This window comes from Callorhinus ursinus, unplaced genomic scaffold (genome assembly GCF_003265705.2).
Source record: "Callorhinus ursinus isolate GAN/ISIS: 27379988/994484 unplaced genomic scaffold, GSC_fseal_2.0 scaffold9, whole genome shotgun sequence".
Taxonomy (NCBI): domain Eukaryota; kingdom Metazoa; phylum Chordata; class Mammalia; order Carnivora; family Otariidae; genus Callorhinus; species Callorhinus ursinus.
This window is the reverse complement of record NW_027397071.1, coordinates 7,958,842-7,976,426: the sequence shown is the minus strand read 5'-3', so window position 1 is coordinate 7,976,426 and position 17,585 is coordinate 7,958,842. Positions and strand designations below refer to the sequence as shown.

The 17,585-nt window shown below is 53.6% G+C and overlaps 1 protein-coding gene across 9 annotated transcripts in view; it reads right to left on the bottom strand.

The window, feature by feature from the left end:
- The window catches only part of ADORA3 (adenosine A3 receptor), a 75,810-nt gene that overhangs the window by 10,926 nt on the left and 47,299 nt on the right, over window positions 1-17,585 (bottom strand). Inside the window, exon 1 of one of the 9 annotated variants that reach the window (XM_025872412.2) lies at window positions 1,530-3,195. The exons of 7 other annotated variants lie outside the window; for them this stretch is intronic. In XM_025872412.2, coding sequence (XP_025728197.1) covers window positions 1,530-1,879 — 350 coding nt within the window. In that variant the 5' untranslated portion in view covers window positions 1,880-3,195. Of the gene's footprint in view, window positions 1-1,529; window positions 3,196-17,585 lie in introns of those variants that run through there. One more of the 9 variants, XM_025872410.2, reaches the window with a different exon arrangement.

Below are 17,585 nucleotides of genomic sequence, written 5' to 3'. Positions count from 1 at the left end.
AATGGATGAGTTCATTTAGGAATTGCTAAAGGAAGGAGCGGGGGCGATGGGGATGGAGAGAGCGGGCATTCTAGCAAACTTCTCTGGGGGACTTTTTAAAAGAAATATGATGTAGAATGGGTTAGACATATGTTGCCACTCTCACAGCTCCATTTCCAGCCCGAGAATTCTTTGATTCGTGGAAGGTAAGAGTTTTCTATGTCTCTTGCGATTGCCTACCCGAGATGATCTTGTTTTGTTCGGCTGCGGGGCTGAAGGCCATGAGTTCGACTCTGCCTCTCCCACCCCACCCTCCACCGGTGCCCGCCCCTGCTTCTCTATTTGCTCTGGCGGCCACACTTGGTGTTCGAGTCACAGGGCTGTAGGGAGGCGTGGAGGTCATGCTGAAGTGTTTCCAGGACCTCAAACGACTCGTCCGACGAGAGGCACCATTCCTCCTTCCACCGTCCTTCCTGACAACATCCACACAGACTACAAGAAGGACACTGCTTTTGTTACGTAGTGACTGTGTCCTCGGGAGACTGTATCTCAGTTACATCTCACAACAAACTGAAGCTAGTTTTACGACAATCTCCATTCCCTTCCCGGTGACTGGGTGAGGGAGGATAACAGTAGTTACAGCGACCACTGAGTGAGCATAGACCGCACGCAGGCATTTTTCTAAGAGCCTGATATGTGTGACCCATGTAATTTTACGAGGAAGTGGCAATGACTGTCCCCACTTTATAGGTGAAAAAAAAAGAAAAAAAGAAAAAAAGAAACAGAGGCAGGTAACCCGGACAAGCTAGAAGTGGCAGAGGTAAAATGGAAACAAGTGAGTCCGAGTTCAGAGTATCTTAACTGCTGTGGAAAGATGAGGAACCGAAGCAGCAGAAGTCACTTGCCCCAGCTCAGATCTCAAGATCTGGCCTTTGAGCCTGGGCTTTTTAGTATCAAAAGCTTGTTTGCAGCTCCCTCCCCATGCCTCTTCCCCAAGACCAGAGAGGAGGAGAGCAAGCCGATTGCCATTCAGGACACCTGGGGAATGAGATGTCTCCACTTGACGGTCTGTTCTGTTCTGGTCCCATCACATGAAAGGTTGCTACTACTTTCGGCAATGGAGAACTTTTTTTGGTCCCCTCCTCAACTTGGAAGAGGAAGCAAAGTTAAAATAACTTTAAAATAACCTACATCTGCAAATAACAGAACCGTCCATTTATTTATCTCCTCCTATTCTTCTCTGTCTGCTCCTTATGTTATCTAGTAGGTCTCTTATCATTTCTAAAACTCAAGAACATTTTTTACTAATTAAAGATGCATCAAGCTAGAGATGCTAATAAAAAAAATAGTAAATAAAGATGCATCAAGCTTTCGTCCTCTTTAGCTCTTCCCCAGTCCCAGCTCAGCATTGTTAAATCCCTCACACACCAAATGGTGCAAAGAAACTTAGTGCCCTCTTTCAAGATCACAGGCCAGACTGGATGTGTTTTCAGGGAAGAAGCCCCATGTCCCAGGCACCTCCTTCACTGCCCCACTCTGCCCCCTTTTACCTGACTGTGAGTTTGACTCGCAGGTATCGGTCCACAGCAATGGCCAGCAGGGACATGATGGAAGCATGAGTGAAGATCAGCAGCAGGCAGGTCATGAAAAGGCAGTTATAAAAGTGGATGGTGATGCCCAGGCTGATGACAATGGCCAAAGGCATGACGAGCACCCCAACGGCGATGTCAGCCAGGGCCAGGGAGACAATGAAATAGAAGGTGGTGGTCTGCAGGCTGGGGTTCAGCTTGACCACCCAGATGACCAGCACGTTGCCCACGATGGCACAGAGCCCGATGACAATCTCCACGGTGATGTAGGTAACCTTGGCCAACAATAGGGCAGTGCTATTGACAGCCATCTTGCTCTCCCCAAGCGTGCTGACAGGATCTGCGTGGCCCAGGGAGCCTAGCTCTTGCCAGGCATCTCGCTAGAGGTCCAGTTGCAGCAGCAACAGTCTAAAATTCACGACTCGCTCATTTCTTCTCTTCTCTGGTGGGACACTCCCTTGGAGACCCCGGCTTTTCTTAGAGAGAGCCCATCCAGGGGCAATCACTTTCCGCCCCTTTGCGGGCCACACATCCCTGGGCTCCCAGAAGCGTGAAGGACAGTTCTATGTGGGTTGAATCTGAAAGTGTCGCTTCTCTTAGTTCCGCAGACGGACACGCTCAAGGCCTCTGCCTCCTGCCCCCAGAGGGCCACTCGAGCTCCATCCAGATAAGCAACCCTCTTCAGGGGTGTTTCAGGAAGTGAGATGGGTCAAGAGGAAGCATAGACCAGAACGCTCAGCAAGAAGATAGAAAGAGCAAGGGAAGGGTGTGAGGGGCATGGAGAAGGCTCAGAATGCATTCACTCGGGGACTGGATGGGAGTGTAGCGCTGCGTGGGAAAGCAGTAAGAGCACGGACTCAAATGTTCTGGCTTTCTGCTACCTTAGCAGAAAGATCCCATGACAAGGAGGCAAATGGGAGCCACAGGGGAACAAGAACTAGATTTTGGTGGCAGCCTTAGCCAGAATTTATGGTTTCTTAGCGCATGCTACAGATTGAATGTTTGTGTCCTCCCCCCCCCACCACCAAAAAAAATTTATAGATTGAGATCTGAGCCTCAAAGTGACGGTATTAAGAGGTGGGGTCTTTGGGAGATGCCTGGGTCATGAGCATGGAGCCACCAGGCATGGGATTAGTGTCTAATAAGAGACACCCCACAGAGCTCCTTCACCCCTTCTGCCATTCATGAACCAAGGAGCTGGCTCTCGCCAGACTCCAAATCTGCTGGCACCTTGATCACGGGCTTCCCAGCCTCCAGAACTGAGAATTTCTGTGACTTATAAGCCACCCAGTCTTTGGTAGTCTGTTACAGTAGCCTGAACAGACTAATACAGTGCAAAGCAGCAAGCCCTGAGAATTGAGTGGCATGAGTTGACTCCTGGCCAGGCATGGCTAGGACCCAGCTTTTGCCTCAGAGATCCTTTGCCAAAGGAACAAGCTAAGATGCCCTGCTTAGAAGGGCAAAAAACACAGCACCTCCCATAAGCACATCTGCTGACTCGACATTTCCCCTCGTCGGCCCCGCACACCCACCGGAGGTCTCACATGCCCTCGCCCCAGCAACCAGCCAGTGACAAACCTCCTTGAGGAACAACAGGATGACCGGCCCGGCAGAAAGGAGGGAAAGGGCCACAGGTGCACATCATCACATGGCATACCCTCCCGCCCCGCCCGCAGGGAAAGAGGAACCACACTGCTTTCCTGGAAGTTGCTCACCTAGCCTGCAACTTCTGGAAACCAGACGCTTACAAGCAATTGTGATTTAAGGTCCATGGAGTTCAGATGCGTCTCAGTCCTGCCCAAAGGGGTGATTTAGAGGAAGGGGTGGGTGGACCTGAGCCCGCACCGTGGATTGAAGGGTTTATAATATTTGCCTTAAACACCAACCTATGTACAGCCAAAACTAAAATTCAGCGCTATCAACAGTGCTGTTCACATCCTCGCCAGGGCCCTGGTGAGATGCCTCGGGCTGCCACTTCTACGTCACCCTCTGCTCCCCGACCCTCATCCCCAGTTGGCCCAAGCTGAATCCCTTGCTCATGCATTCTATACTTGCCACTTCTTCCTGGGTGAAACCACGCCCTCCCAAGATATGAAGGGGCAGTGCTCCCCAACTGCCTCTCCGCCACCCCAGCGTTTTCCAGTGTTACCTATGCCCACATCCCTGCGCCCTGGGAGCTTGAGAAGTTTTGTCAGCCTTTAGCGTGGCTTCTCATAAAGTTTCTACTACAGCTGCTTTCTTTATCTCTGCTTTGGAGAAGGAAGTCACAGAGAGCCATTTCTAGGAGGCTGCGGGCTACCAAAAGAAGTCACCCTAAAGCAACGGTTGAATCTTGGTGACCCACTGTAAAAAAAAAAAAAATGTACCCTCCCCGCCAGCGCCTTGCCACCAGGTAGCACCCAAACAGCCTTATGTGAGAGAGAGACTGTCTGGTGTAGGGACGAGTCGTGTTGCCCGGTTAGGGCGAATGGACAGCAATGGAGCGGTTTCCTTAGGGGCTTGGCTGCCCCTAGGAAGGGCTAGGGGAGGGCTACCTGCCCCCCAGGTCTGCCTCACAGCCTTGCTCTGCATTTGAGAGCTGGTCAGACGACGGGCAGTTCCCGCACTTCAAGAGAGAGATGGGGGCCTCTGTGTGGTTATGGGACAGAAGCTGGGCGAGAGGTAAGGTGGCTGAGGCCAGGAAAGAGCCTGAGCCGTGGATCCAGCCACAGGAAGTGGACCGAGGCATTGGGCAACAACCGGACAGCTGGAGCTAGAAACCTGACTGGGGTGCTTGCAGATTCTTACCCCTTTTGTCCTCCTTTAGGACACAGGGGAGTCCTTTTGGAACCAGCCCATCTGGGCTGGGTTAGAGACACCAAGGAGAGGGCTTTGTGACCCAGCACCAGTGACAAGAACAGTGTGGTGGGTGCAGGACAGCATGTGGGAGAATCATCCAGGGGGAAAAGAAGAGGCAAGGGCCACACTTGGGACACCGGACCTACTCACCTCTTCCCACCCGGGAATTCTCTGGAAATTTCCTCTCCGTGAACAAGGCAGGCCCGAGCCCATCCCTGCTCAGGGAAGTGATTGGAGGGGTGAGGAGAGAGGTTTCCACAGTTACTTAGCATTTTGGCCTGGGAGTGGGCCCTGAGCCAACTTTTCCCTCCAGATGGAGCACCAGAAGACAGCCTGGAAAAGGGGACAGAGAGGCCAGGGCATATGGTCATCTTGCTTACCCACCCGCCACCCCCCAGACACACATGCCACAGCTGCTCTTGGGTAACTTCCCTCATCTCTCACAGAGAGACCACCTCAGCCCCCCGGAAACCATTCCCAATGCAAGTGCCCTCACGGCCTCCGCGTAGCCCTCAGGATCAAGTCCAGCCTCCCTGGAATGGCATATGAGACCGTTCGAAGTGGGGGTCTCCCAGCTTCTGCAGCCTCCTGGTGCCTGGATCTCCCCCTCCTCCCTGAAACTGCAAGCACCATTATGCTTTCGCTTCCTTTCCCCTGTGCACCAGGCTCAGAAAGCCCTTCTCCCTGTGCCCACCTAAAACACAAGCGCTTTTCCTTCAAGACTGTTCTCAAACAGGACCCCGAAGAGAACTTCCCAGACATCCCCTCCCCATGCTGGGTGTATAAGCCCCCCTCCCTTGTTATCTCACAAGCTCCCGAAACGTAGGGACCTCCACTTTCCATTTCTAGCCCCACCACAATGCCTGGCAGATGGCGGTGCTCAAATATATTTTTGCTAAATGAATGAATAGGAAAGCACCTCAGTGACCCAGAGGGCATCAGCTTGGCACTGGGTATAGAATACCACTGGGTGTTAACAGCTGGGACCTGTTAAGTACGTTCCTTTATACCATCTAGAGTGCTGAGCATTTTACTTTCACGGTCTTATTCAACGTTCTATGATGAAATAGATACTATAATCACTGCGGAGCAAACTAAGGCTCAGAGAGGTGGCGTAATTTGCCCCAAGTGGTACAGCTAGGAAGTGGCAGAGCCCGCATTCAATCCCAGGCTCCTGGCTTCAGTAAATGAACGGGCAAGTGAACAACCATGGGCAGCTTTCACAATTACAAGCCGTCCCTGGACTTGATGTTGCCATATTATCAATTGGACGTCCTAACCCCCCACCTGGAAAAGGAAGTGGTGACCAGGACCGTGGAAGAGAGCACAAGTACCGTGTAGGTGTGGCACCTGCTCTGAATTACAAAGAGGTGGAGAAACCAGTAGGCCACTTGGCGGTGCCCCAAGGGGAGCTCTGGGACAGAAAGAAAATCTTTCACTGGACCAGAGTGCTAAAACTATTTTTTTAATAATAAAATAAATTATAAGGGAGACAGGGCTCAGGGAATTTCCCCATCTAAAAGAAGGGTTGTGTCTGTTTCAGTTTTACTAAAAGAACCTGAAATCCACAGAGGAGGCAAGGACCAGGGAGGATCCGTCAAGCTGAACCACAGGAAAAGCATCTGGAGTCCTGCGGGGAGAAGGCCTCACCTATCCCAAACCCTGGCTGGACACACCTGGGCACAGCTCAGCCACAGCTCAGCCACAGAACTCCCTTGGGGTTCTGCTTGATGTCGTGACAGGCTGGCCAGAGAGCCATTCAGCTGCTCCTTTGCAGCTTCTCAGACAAGCCCGAAAACCTCCAGCAACCACCCTGCACCGGCCGCAAGATGTTATGTGGGCAGGACCCCCGGGGGCGCGGGAACCTTTGGAGACTTAGAACGGGACCAGGCAGCTGCTGAGACAGGATGTCGGGCAGGCGGGAGGTGGTGGCTTCTGCCTGGGGCTGGCTCGGACTGCCTCCACCACTGCCTGTGCAGTTCACAAAATCAGCTTGTTCAGTTCCTCTGGGCCCCATCACCACTTCCCCAAAACCTTATTATATGTTTACAGAGCTTCATGCTTGCTAGGCAGCAGCAGAGGCTTAGAAAGAACGAGACTGCCAAGACAGTGTCCTCTCCCGGCGCCCTTCCTTTCCCTGCTCTCGGTCAGCCCCCAAGGAGGAAGCTGGGCCCTCCAGAAGCCTTCTTCCAGGGGCTGATCTGGAGCCACTGTCCCCAGGGGGCTTCCTACTAGGGCCCCGGTGACTCGGCGACTCAAGCCACATGGGTTTGGCCAAGGAGCCAGGGACTCCTGAGGCCAAAGTCTGAGTTCAGGAGACTCACTCAGAACCAGTGCAAGGGGGGAAGGGAGAGTTCAAGGTTCCTTCACTGGGAGCCACAGGAAATCCTGCTCAGCAAAGGGGAACTCCTTGGTTAAACGCCCTACCCGCCAGACGCCCACTGACACCACACGGGTTAGAAGGCCTCCAGGCCCTAATGGAGAGTCCAGAGAAGGGTTCGGTTAACTCTAAACTTTTTCCAGGTTGTAGGCACCCAGGAAGCAAGGAGATGGTTCAAGCTACAAGAGTCTTAGCCGGGTAGAGGCTTCCCGGCGCCAGCTTCAAGAGCCTGAAAGGCTTATTCCGGAGCCTCTGCTGGGGCGCTGTGCTCAGCAGCGACCACCAGGTGGCAGCACATTCCCACAGCTGCTCAGGACGCAGGCGGAGGAAAAAAAAACGAGAAGCCGGGAGCCCTTGGTGGCACCCCCTTCCAGCACTGTTTAGCCAGCGACCTCAGATGGGCAGAACGTGAAGAAATTGAGAACTGAGGGCAAGGGAGATAAGGACAGGTTGCCAGCTGCCCAAGTTCAAGCCGATCCCATGGCATATTTCTGGGCAGTGCTTAAAGTCAGTCCTCTTCACTCAGGAAGGTTGAGAAGCTGCTCCTACTTTCAGACTTGTGAGTATTCCAATAAAAACAGTATCTGCGTTTTTCTTTAGAGTGTGTGAAGCCGCTCACACGCTCCAGTTCACTCAATTAACCAAACCACCCCGCGAGGCCCGTATTATTCATCTCGGCTCACAGCAGAAGAAACTGAGGCCCAGAGGTTGGAGGGGCCTGCTCAAGGCCAGAGGCAATGTGGGGAGGGGAGCCCGCCACTGGCCTCCTCTCTTCAGGGGAGGACAGAGAAGACCGGAAGAGGGTTTGCCACGTGAGGTCCCACTGGGGTATTTAGCTGCCCCACGGCCCTGGTGCCTCCCTCGGCACCTGCCAAGCTCTGCCCAGTCCTCTCCCTTCCGTGGGCAGTCTTGCTGGCCTGTGCTGGCCAGCCTCCTGCCTTTCAGAGCCCGTGATTTCTCAGAACACCTTGCATGTCTTCACAACTCAGCGCCAGGCCTCTAATCACCCAGGCTGGTCAGGTGTCTCCCCAAATCCCAAAGCGGGGCAGGCCTCCGGAGCCCACTGTAGATCCTGGAGTCGACCCGCACAGCCTTTATTTAAACCCCAGAAGGTGCAGGAACAAACAAACTCTGGACAGGACAACCGCTGATCCTAAATGTTTACAGCGGGGCCATATCCTGCCCCCTACCCCATTTTTTCAACCTTCTACCTAACCCACGTGATGACACTCCGTAATGAACTGGGAGCGTGGCGGGAGATTTGTAACCTCTCTCTTCTGCTGCCGTGTGTGTCTTCCCCTCCGACAGCTGCCTTTGAGAGAGCACCAACCACCTCGTAGGTAGGTATTGTCAGATCTATTCCACAGATGAGGAAACAGGCGTGGTGACAAATGAGTGACTTACTCTCGGCAACACAGCCAGTAAATGACACAGCTGGGGCCCAGACCCAAGCCTAGCCTGGCTTCAAAGCCCCGGCTCGTCCCAGTGCACCCCATGAGAACAGTTGCATAGCAATTATGCCAAAACCCAGTTTGTCATTGGAGGCAGACACTCTTCAGGGCCCTACTGGGTGAGTCTTGTGTCATGGGTGGGGGCGAGCTATGGGGGGCAGTGCGTTATCTTGTCAGTTGTCTGTTCCCCAGGGCAGCTGAGATGGTGGTGGTTTGGGGCCCGTGGCGGGCAGCCAGCTCAGCCCTGCATTCTCTGTGCGTTCCTTCATCTCGTCTGTGATCAGACAGCAGCAGACTGTATGCGAAATGCCTTCCCAGATAACCTGATCCTCTCTGCTTTTTATTAAAGGTAAATATAGAAAACTGTCATAGGAAGTACGTCTCAGCATTTCATCACGACTGAGGAGAACGATCTGTTGCCATGTTCCTTATAGAAAGTTTCTTGGGATAAATTTCACTGAGGAGTTTAGGGCTAGCGATGAGGTTGTTTTTCTTAATAAACCAGCCTGCCTTGTGTCACTGCTTAGTGGGAGGCTTTGTGTAATCCAGCTTTGCCAGGGCAGCGAAGAGGCTTGGAGCTGGGGTTCTGTCCCAGTGGCCACGCTTTACGTAGGCTTTCCAGGGCATCTTTAGGCTCCATGTCATCCCTGGGCTCCCGGGGTGTGAGCGACTCCATCATGCCCTGTTCTTTTACTGGGAGCGACCTCCCATCCTTTTTGGAAGTAGGCAAGGTATAATAAATACGTACAAGTAACCTGAGAAGGAGCACGAGCATTTATTCCGAAGGCAGATCTGCAAGGTGATTATTCCAGGCTGTTATACAAAGATTCTTGTCAGTCGCTCCTGACTTTGGGGTGAGGTTCTTTTCCTCAACAAGTGGTCCACAGTCTTATCTTTTTTTTAAGATTTGTTTATTTGAGAGAGAGAGAAGGCAAGAGAGAGAGAGCACGGGGCGGGGGGGGGGGACAGAGGCAGAGGGAGAAGCAGGCTCCCCGCTGAGCAGAGAGCCTGATGTGGGGCTCGATCCCAGGACCCTGGGATCATGACCTGAGCCGAAGGCAGATGCTTAACCGACTGAGCCACCCAGGTGTCCCCACAATTGTATTTTGGATGATCACTTTGGGCAAAAGAAAAAAAAAATTGATGAGACAGAAAATGCCCCCTGGGGTTAACTGAGCTCTCCGAGGAGAGCTTTCCGGACACGGTTTGGAGAACCACTGTCGAGCACACACTACCACGTCATAAACACCCCCCTAGGAATGGTGCTGTATAGGACATAATATTATTATTCCCCCAGGTAGACTTTATTTTTATTTACGTACACCCTGCCTACTTCCACAAAGGCTTGAAGTCACTAGCAGACTGAGTTAATAGCTTCCTCCTCTGCCCACCCACGTCAGCTGACACGTTCCTCCCCTTGAGGACTTACCACACCGTTTGTAGGTATTTATTGACGTGACCGCTTCTCCCAGGAGCTAGTAAAGTCCTTAAGTAAACTCCGTAAGAAATTATGCCTGATTCATCTTTAGATCTCCCGCCCACTCTCTTTGTCCCCAAAGTCCCAAGAGCCTAAAATAGGAGCCAGCACAAAGGGGATCCGCAATAAATTCTCACTGGTGCATGAAGTGGTGTTCTCAGGGCCTGGCGGCTCCTCGCCCCGCGAGAGCCCTGACCACACCTCTCAACATCCAACCAGGAATTAGGAGGCACCCAGGGAGACCTCTTGCTCAGCAAAAATGGTTTTTTGCCTCTAACTTCAATCTCAAACCAGTTCAGACAGTGACCAGTTAGGGCCTCGGGAAAGGGACCCTCGGAGAGACTGTCTGATGGTTCCATCACATTTCGTGGTTTCCGCATTTGTACATGTGACAGCCCATGGCATTCATCTCTGTGATGTATCTAAAGCATGCCCCCTTCCACACGCACACACACGCACACTCACTCACTCACTCACACACGTACTGGCCATCGTCTTACTCTGCTCATTTCCACTTCACAGTCAGAGCCAGTTTATCCACGACTTACTCTTCACCACTCTATCTGCCGGACCCCTCGAACCACCTCTGGCCCTGGCTGGCCAGTTCAGTCTGACACACGATGGCACGGGACTCACAAAGTCCGGGGTCTTGCCCCAGGTCACTGTGCTCCAGGGCGGGGGGGCGTGTTCCAGGACACAGGATTTGGGGAGGGATGGAGCACCGGAGGAAACCGATGCCCAGAGTGGCTAGTTCAAGGTCAGACCTGGAGAAGCGGCCAGGTTTCTTCCCTAGCAGAAATGGTTAGGAGTTCCTGTGTTTCATCAGGGCTGATTCTCTGAGTCTCCTGTTGGAGGGGCACTCTCCCTGTTCTATTTTGCAGGCTCTTTGGTCACCCGGTCCGCATCTCTCTGAACAGCCTGGGACCCCTCGAACCAAGCCCACGGTTGCCGCGCCTGACCCCTGACAGTCTGCCCGTCGGTCCTCGCTCATGCGTGAATAGTGGGTTCAGCCGCGGCCAGACACCTCTTCGTGCCTGGGGAGGCCTGCTCCCCTGCACTCTGACCCACGTGCTTCAGGGGAGAAGTCGCCATTAGGTCCAGCCAGGGCTTCAAAACAAACCCGTCTTTCTTGTTTTAAATTGTTTCTAGGTGGAAGATGTTGGACAAATTTTTTATTCTCCGTGTCTTCGTTGCCCCTTTGATCAATGACAAAGATACCTGAGTGAAGCCCCAGTGAGGTGACTCTAGGCACAGCCGGTGTCACGGAGGCTGGTGCGTGGTGCAGGCTCGCACCCCCTGCATGGTTTGTCAGGGCCCTGGTGGGGGAGCGTGCTTCACCGGCAGGGTGCCTCCAGCTCCAGGCCCAGTGCTCCACTCAGGAGGTGCCTCATAAATACTGAATTAAAGGAAAATCATGCCACACCTACCACCCCTCCCCAAACCGCGAGATACAGGCTTGCTAGGAATCTATTAAAGACGTGCCCCCAGATCCTGTTTTCTCCAGTGCTGCCTCTCAGTCTCTCACCCAAGGGGCTCTTTTCTGTTCCAATCTACCCCGATGTGCTCCTGGCTTCAGAATTCCACTTCCTTGGGAAGTGTCCAAAGGAGACTTTGCGGGGGGGCGATAATGCCTCCCTTTCACATCTTTGAGCTTGCCAGGAAGGGCCTTGTTGGCCCCATTCTGACTGGTTTGTCCTGGACGAGCACCTGCTCGTCCAGGAAAGCATCCACAGGCCTGCTCGGTGGGCTCACCAAGTGCCACCCATGAGTCCGCAGGGGACGGGGAAGGGCGGCCTGCCAGCTCACTGGCCCCTAGAAGCCACTTGGGCCCCCAGTCTCCTGCTGGTGAAGCTCTTCCAGTGCGTGGGGGGCGGGGGTGTCTCAAGAGCCAGATTATCCTGAACAATAGCCATAGTGTCCATGTCTCGCGTGCCATTCATTCTGGAGGGCCTGGCAGATCACCCGGCACTCTTCGCCCACTATGAAGGGGCCCCCCTCCTTCGCACGGTGTGAGGGTTGCTGAATACACAGCCAACTCCTGCCAAAACAGCTGCATGGCAAACATCCGGGGCCACGGGAGGCCCATGATCTAATTTGCATTACATTTATTTGTATTTGCTCTCGACCTTAAATGCCAAACATCATCTAATCTTTCATTAACCCTGCAATCTTTTCCTGATTTCGAAGGAACGAAGAAATAGAATTGCTTCTTGGTCAAGGTTCCGCCTCGGGGCCAGGCTGTGGAGCCAGCCTGCAGTTGCTCCCAGCCTCCAAGATAGCATCTCTTTCTGTTCTCGTCCCTCCAAGATGAGTCAGCTGGCCCGCGCTGGTCCTTCTCAGAGGAGAGCTGGGCCTTGCTTCAGTGACCACGACTTCAGCCAGGACAACAGGACTCTGGGTCACTGCGAGACAATCCAGCCAGCGCTCCTTCCCTCCCCCAGCCCCCACCCTGCCCGGGGCCCATGACTAGGGCTTTTTGTGTTATCCTGCACTTGGCACCCTCCCCGTTTCCTGCCAATAATGCTGGCTGTTGTTTCTGAGCAAATGGAACAAATGACCACCGTGAACTCCACGCAATCTAGAAACTGGAAACATCTGCAGGGAGGCAAGGGCAGCCACCAGCTGGGGCAGGGCCGCGGGGAGGCAGCGGGAGAGGCTGTGGGAGGAAGATGCGCAAACTCCAGGGAGGAGGGCAGAGGGCACAGTCGCATCCGAGCAGGGCAAACAGGTGGCGGGGCCCTGGGGTCAGGCCCGAGGACTGCTGCCGGCCTCCTGGCTCCTCCTCGCTTTTCCTTGCAGGAGATTAACTCCGCTCTGTTATGACCCAGTGAAGAGCACGTGTGCGTGCCCTTTTGTGCATACCATTTTACACGTGGAATTCTATGTGCGAGCGGAAGTGGATCTTACAAAGTGGTGGGCCCAACTCCCCGTTTCACAGGTGACAGCAAAGGCCCTCAGAGGGAAGAGATAGAGTGAGTTAGAAGCAACGTCTAAACTCAGATCTGGCACAGAGGGGCGCCTGGGTGGCTCAGTCCGTTGAGCGTCCGACTCTTAGTTAGGGCTCAGATCATGATCTCAGGGTGGTGAGCTCGAGCCCCACGTCTGGCTACGAGCTCAGTGGGGTGGGCTTGAGATTCTCCCTCCCTCTGCCCCTCCCCCCACTCTCATGCGCGCGCATCCACCCTCTCTCTCTCAAATAAATCAATCTTAAAAAAATAAAAAATAAAAAAATTATGGTAGTACCTGGCACCGCCACCACTCACTGCGAGTGTGTGTGTAGTGTGGGAGGGCGTGCACGCACACACGCACGCACACACGCTCTCTACCGTGTCACCTCCCTTCGAGTCAAGTTGTTGAGAAAGGAAGGGGAAAAATAACAAGTGTCCATTGCCTACTGTATGCCAGGAGCCAGGCTGGGGGCCGGCCCAAGCAGTGGCGCAGGCATGGTGACGAGCCCTCCCGCGGCCAGCCGTGGGCCCGGCACCATGCTAAGGGCTCTGTCCCGGGCTCTCCCTCCATCCTTGAGGTGGTCATGTCATAGAGCCTATCGTTTCCATCACAGCTGCTTGGGGCAAGTAGGGAAAGCTGACATTTCGAAAGGATAAGGAGCTGGCCCGGGCCCTGCTCTCGAACGGGGGAGCCTGCTCCTGCCTCAGCAGCCCATTCCGTCCCCCGGCCACCCTGGTGGGGGTTTTGCCACTCTCCATGGATGACTGACAGAGGTTGAGCATCTAGAATTGTGAATTTGACAGAGAGGTGGCCCCCGGGTCCACGCGTCCCCTGTAGAGGGAATCTCCAGAGTGAAGGCCTAGTTCTTGACCCAGACTCTAACCTGGAAAGGCCTTTCTGAGCATCACGTGGAGACTGGCCCGGGGGACGTAGCCTGGCTCTTCCCACCTGATTTCACAGGGGCTGCAGAATCAGGAGTTCCCCCCGCCCCCGGTAAGGACTGAGCCTAGGTTCCTCTGTGTCTGGGAGAGGAATCTTCAGTTTCCCAAACTGTTACATGCCTGTCCTCGGCCCTGCTTCTTTGATGGAGGAAGGAGTCACCAGCTGAGTGGTGTTTTTGGGTCCTGGCTGCAGGGCCAACCCAAGAGGTAGGGAGAGGGCAGGGGCTGTGTGTTCCCTGGTGGGAGTGGGGGTGCTGTCAGTCTCCTCCTAGCAGACGACAAGGAAGGTGCTCCCCGGGAGGAACTGTGGCTTGCACCAGAGGCAATGGGCCCATTCTCAGGGCTGCTGCTGCTGGGCTCCGTGGCTGCCACCTGAGCTGCCCAGCCGTGGGTCTGGAAGCTCGAGGAAGCCAGGGGCAACAGCCACGGAGCTCGGGGGCCTCTGTGTGGGGATGTGTCCCCCAGGCGGCCCCCAGAAGTCCCCCATGCCAGCAGCAAAGCTCCCCTCCACTACGGCGGGGGTGCTGGGGCTGGGACTGTCAGTATGATTCATCCACGACACAATCTGAGGATGCTGGTGGTACAGCCAGCCAGACACGCTCCCCTGGAACTCTGCAAGCCAGGAGGCACAGGAGGGGTAATCCCCGCAGACTGCAAGGGTGCACTGCTCTGGTCAGCACAGCCCGGCCCAGGAAGGGCCACCCCTAGTGGGATCAGCAGGGTGATGCCCAGGTTCAGGGCATTTGTACCCATCTACATGGCCCTGGGGAGTCCTAGAAGGGCAGGTTCCACGTGACCCCTGCTGGGTGACTGCTCTGGGTGCACCCCCTACCTTAAGCCGGGAGTCCTGTGACAGTCCGTCCTGCAGTGGCACCCCCCCTGCCCCCACTATACTCCTCTGCCCCCGGGCGTGTCCCTGCCCTGCACAGCCAGCCCTCCCCTCCCAGGACCCTGCACGCATCACCATCACCGGGGTTCCAGTGGGCCTGGGCAGGAAGCTGCTCTCAGGGCCTCTGAGGGAGGAAAGCAAAGGGGAGGGCCAAGAGGAAATCACAAAGCTCGGTTTAAAAATAACCCTCCTCCGTGTCAGCCATGAGGAGGAGCTTGGGGAGGAGCCAGGTTCTGATGGTGGTGGCTCAGGGCAGCCTCAGAAAGGCCCAAAAGTGAATTGGCAGAGGCCCATCTGGGAGCACACCCCATGTCCTTATCAGATTTAGCAAGCCACCGCCAAACCCTGTCTCCGCAGAGACTTCCGGTCAGCCAGCATCTGTTTCCTCTCCTATATTTAAACAACCAGGTTAGTGAACTTGGGAGAGCGTTTCTGCCCAGGGGGATGAGCACAGCCCCCTGCAGAGCACACAGGGCAGAGGATGATGCTGAGGCCTTGGGGCCTGTGACTCGCTCCTGCTCAGCATCCGCTGGATAAGCGGGGCCCAGAGTTCGGCAAGTGGCTAGGGAGGTCTGCCCCGATGGCTTTCTGGGTGCAAGCAGGTGCGATGCCTTCCAGCCCCACATGGAGGGAAGGGGACCCCCAGCAAAGCCAGAGACCCAAGAAATAACACCTACTTCACAGCCTTAGCCCTGAGCTCCTGGGTGTGTGACCCCTTCACACTGCCGGTTTGGGGATATATTCAGGCCTCTGGGCTACTTTTAGGCACTATTTCCACCTCTATGTAAACAGAGCTGTTTGTTTAGAGGAAGGGGCACAGCTTCTACCAGGAACCTTCTTCTGGTGCTGCTGGCTCCTCAGTCCCAGGCTATTGTGGTCTCATCTTGCTGCACACAAACACGCACACACACGCACACAGCACTAGCCTCATGAAACACTTAGTGAGGGGAGGGGCATCCCAGGAATCCTCTAGAAAATATCTCCTCCTGGCAGAAAGTACCAACACTGAGTACCCTAACCATCCACATCCCCCTTCTTAGGCTGCCTAGAAATAGAGGCTGGGCTTTCCGTTTGTCTTCCTGTCCTAACCATGGCGAATCCCAGCTGGTTGAATGTTGTATATCCTGGAACCGGCCCCACGTTGAGCATTTCTGAATTTCAGCCCACAAAAACACAGGCTGGAGTCATACCTAGATTCAGAACCCCAGCTCTAGCCCGAAGGCTGTGAGAGTCTGGGCAAGCTATTTTATTTGCTTAGAACCTGTTTCCATGTTTGTGAAAGAAGACCGAAATAGGTTAATAGAAGCCATTTCTCAAAGAGTTGTCAAGGGGAGTCAATGAGATGATATTTACAAACATCTGGCACCTTGCCCAGCAGCAGCTGTGGGTCCTTAGCAAGCTTGATGAACTTTCTACCACTGTGTCAATTACCCATTTATGTTTGGTTTGTGTTCCGCTCCATACTTCCTATCCAAAAATTCAGTTTCTTATTAAATCAGGGCTCCACTCAGCCCTGGCTCCATATTTATTCCCCTCGGGACAATAGCAAATATTGGATGAGCTGTTGCTATGCGAGACAGACCCGACCTTCGTGAGGCCGGTATCATTATTACCCCCATTTTATAGATTGTGGCCAAGTGAATTGCCCAAGATTATAGAGGCAGTAAATGGTAGAGCCAGGATTCAGACACAGGCAGGCTGAACCTCTTTGCTATACCTGCAGTCACTGTTCAGTGGGCCTTGGGTAGCACTACTGGGGACTTTTCCTGAACCTCAGACAGACTTGCATGATCCTTGCTTCTCTAGAATCTGGTTTTCCATCAACCACACTGAATGATAGCTACCGCTGACTCAGCACCTACCTGGTTTATGCCAGACATTTTGCATACATTATCGCTAAACTAAGATTTCTCGACCTCAGCTCTATTGACATTTTGGACCAGATAATTCTTTGCTGTGGGGGCGCTATCTCTGCATTGTAGGATGTTTAGAAGCATCCTTGGCCTTTCCCACTAAATGCCAGTAGCACCTCTCACCCCCAAGTCGTGACGATCATAAATGTCTCCAGATATCACCAGATGTTCCCAGGGAGGGGTGAGGGGAAGGGAGCAAAATCCCTCCTGGTTGAGAACTCCTGCTCTAAACAAGAACTCTGAAGTTCAGAGAGGTTACATGATTTTCTCAAGGTCCAAGGATGGCAGGCAGCAGAGACATGATCTGAACCAACGTCTGCCTGATACCAAGACCAAGTATTTGTCACTGTATCATGCCCTCCCCTGGTTCTAAATAAGGAAGGTGTGAACTGGACACCGAAATCTATTTGCCCAGAAGCAACAGCGTCAATATACTCTGACTCCCTGCCTCCCCCCCCAACCCCGCAAAGAATGTTCAGATTCTGAACTTATAGCCTCGAGCTGCTACTTCGCTGAGCAGAATACAGATCTTAGATTTTTGGAGCTAAATCACCTGAAACCCAGGCCACTCTGCTGAGCCTAGGAATTCAAGCTCTCCTTTACCGTCCTGTGTCCCCTAAGTGGGCCACGCTCCTTGGCTTGGGCATCCACTGTACCAGTCGGTTCTTCTGGAACCATGGGAAGGCTGAGGTCTTGGGACATAAGGGAAGCTCTTTCAGTTGCTTATCTTGGGCTACCATCCAGAAAAATTGCAGGGGCCAGAATCACAACTCCAACTTCTGCCTGAGTTTCATCTCCTTTTGGTTCCAAATTCATTTGTTAAAATCTTGACATAAATGCACTGAATTTGCAAATGACACCACTTCCTGGGACACAGAAAGATGTGTCATTGAAGACAGACAGCCACCTACATCAGTACAAAGTTGCATGCAGGAACACTAATTCACAGCAGAGATGAAACCACCCCACACTTAGGTTTCTTCCATCAGTTCTCTTCTCTAGCTTTTCCCTCCTCTTTGCTGGACCCTGCTGTGCACGGACACGGTTACTTACCACTGTCAGTGTGCTGTGTGTTAGGAAACAGGAGCCACTTTCCATGTGGCCTCCTTCATGCACAGGCAACACAAGAACCAAAAGTAAGTTCTTCAGGGAACTAAATAAGCCATCACGAAGAGTAGG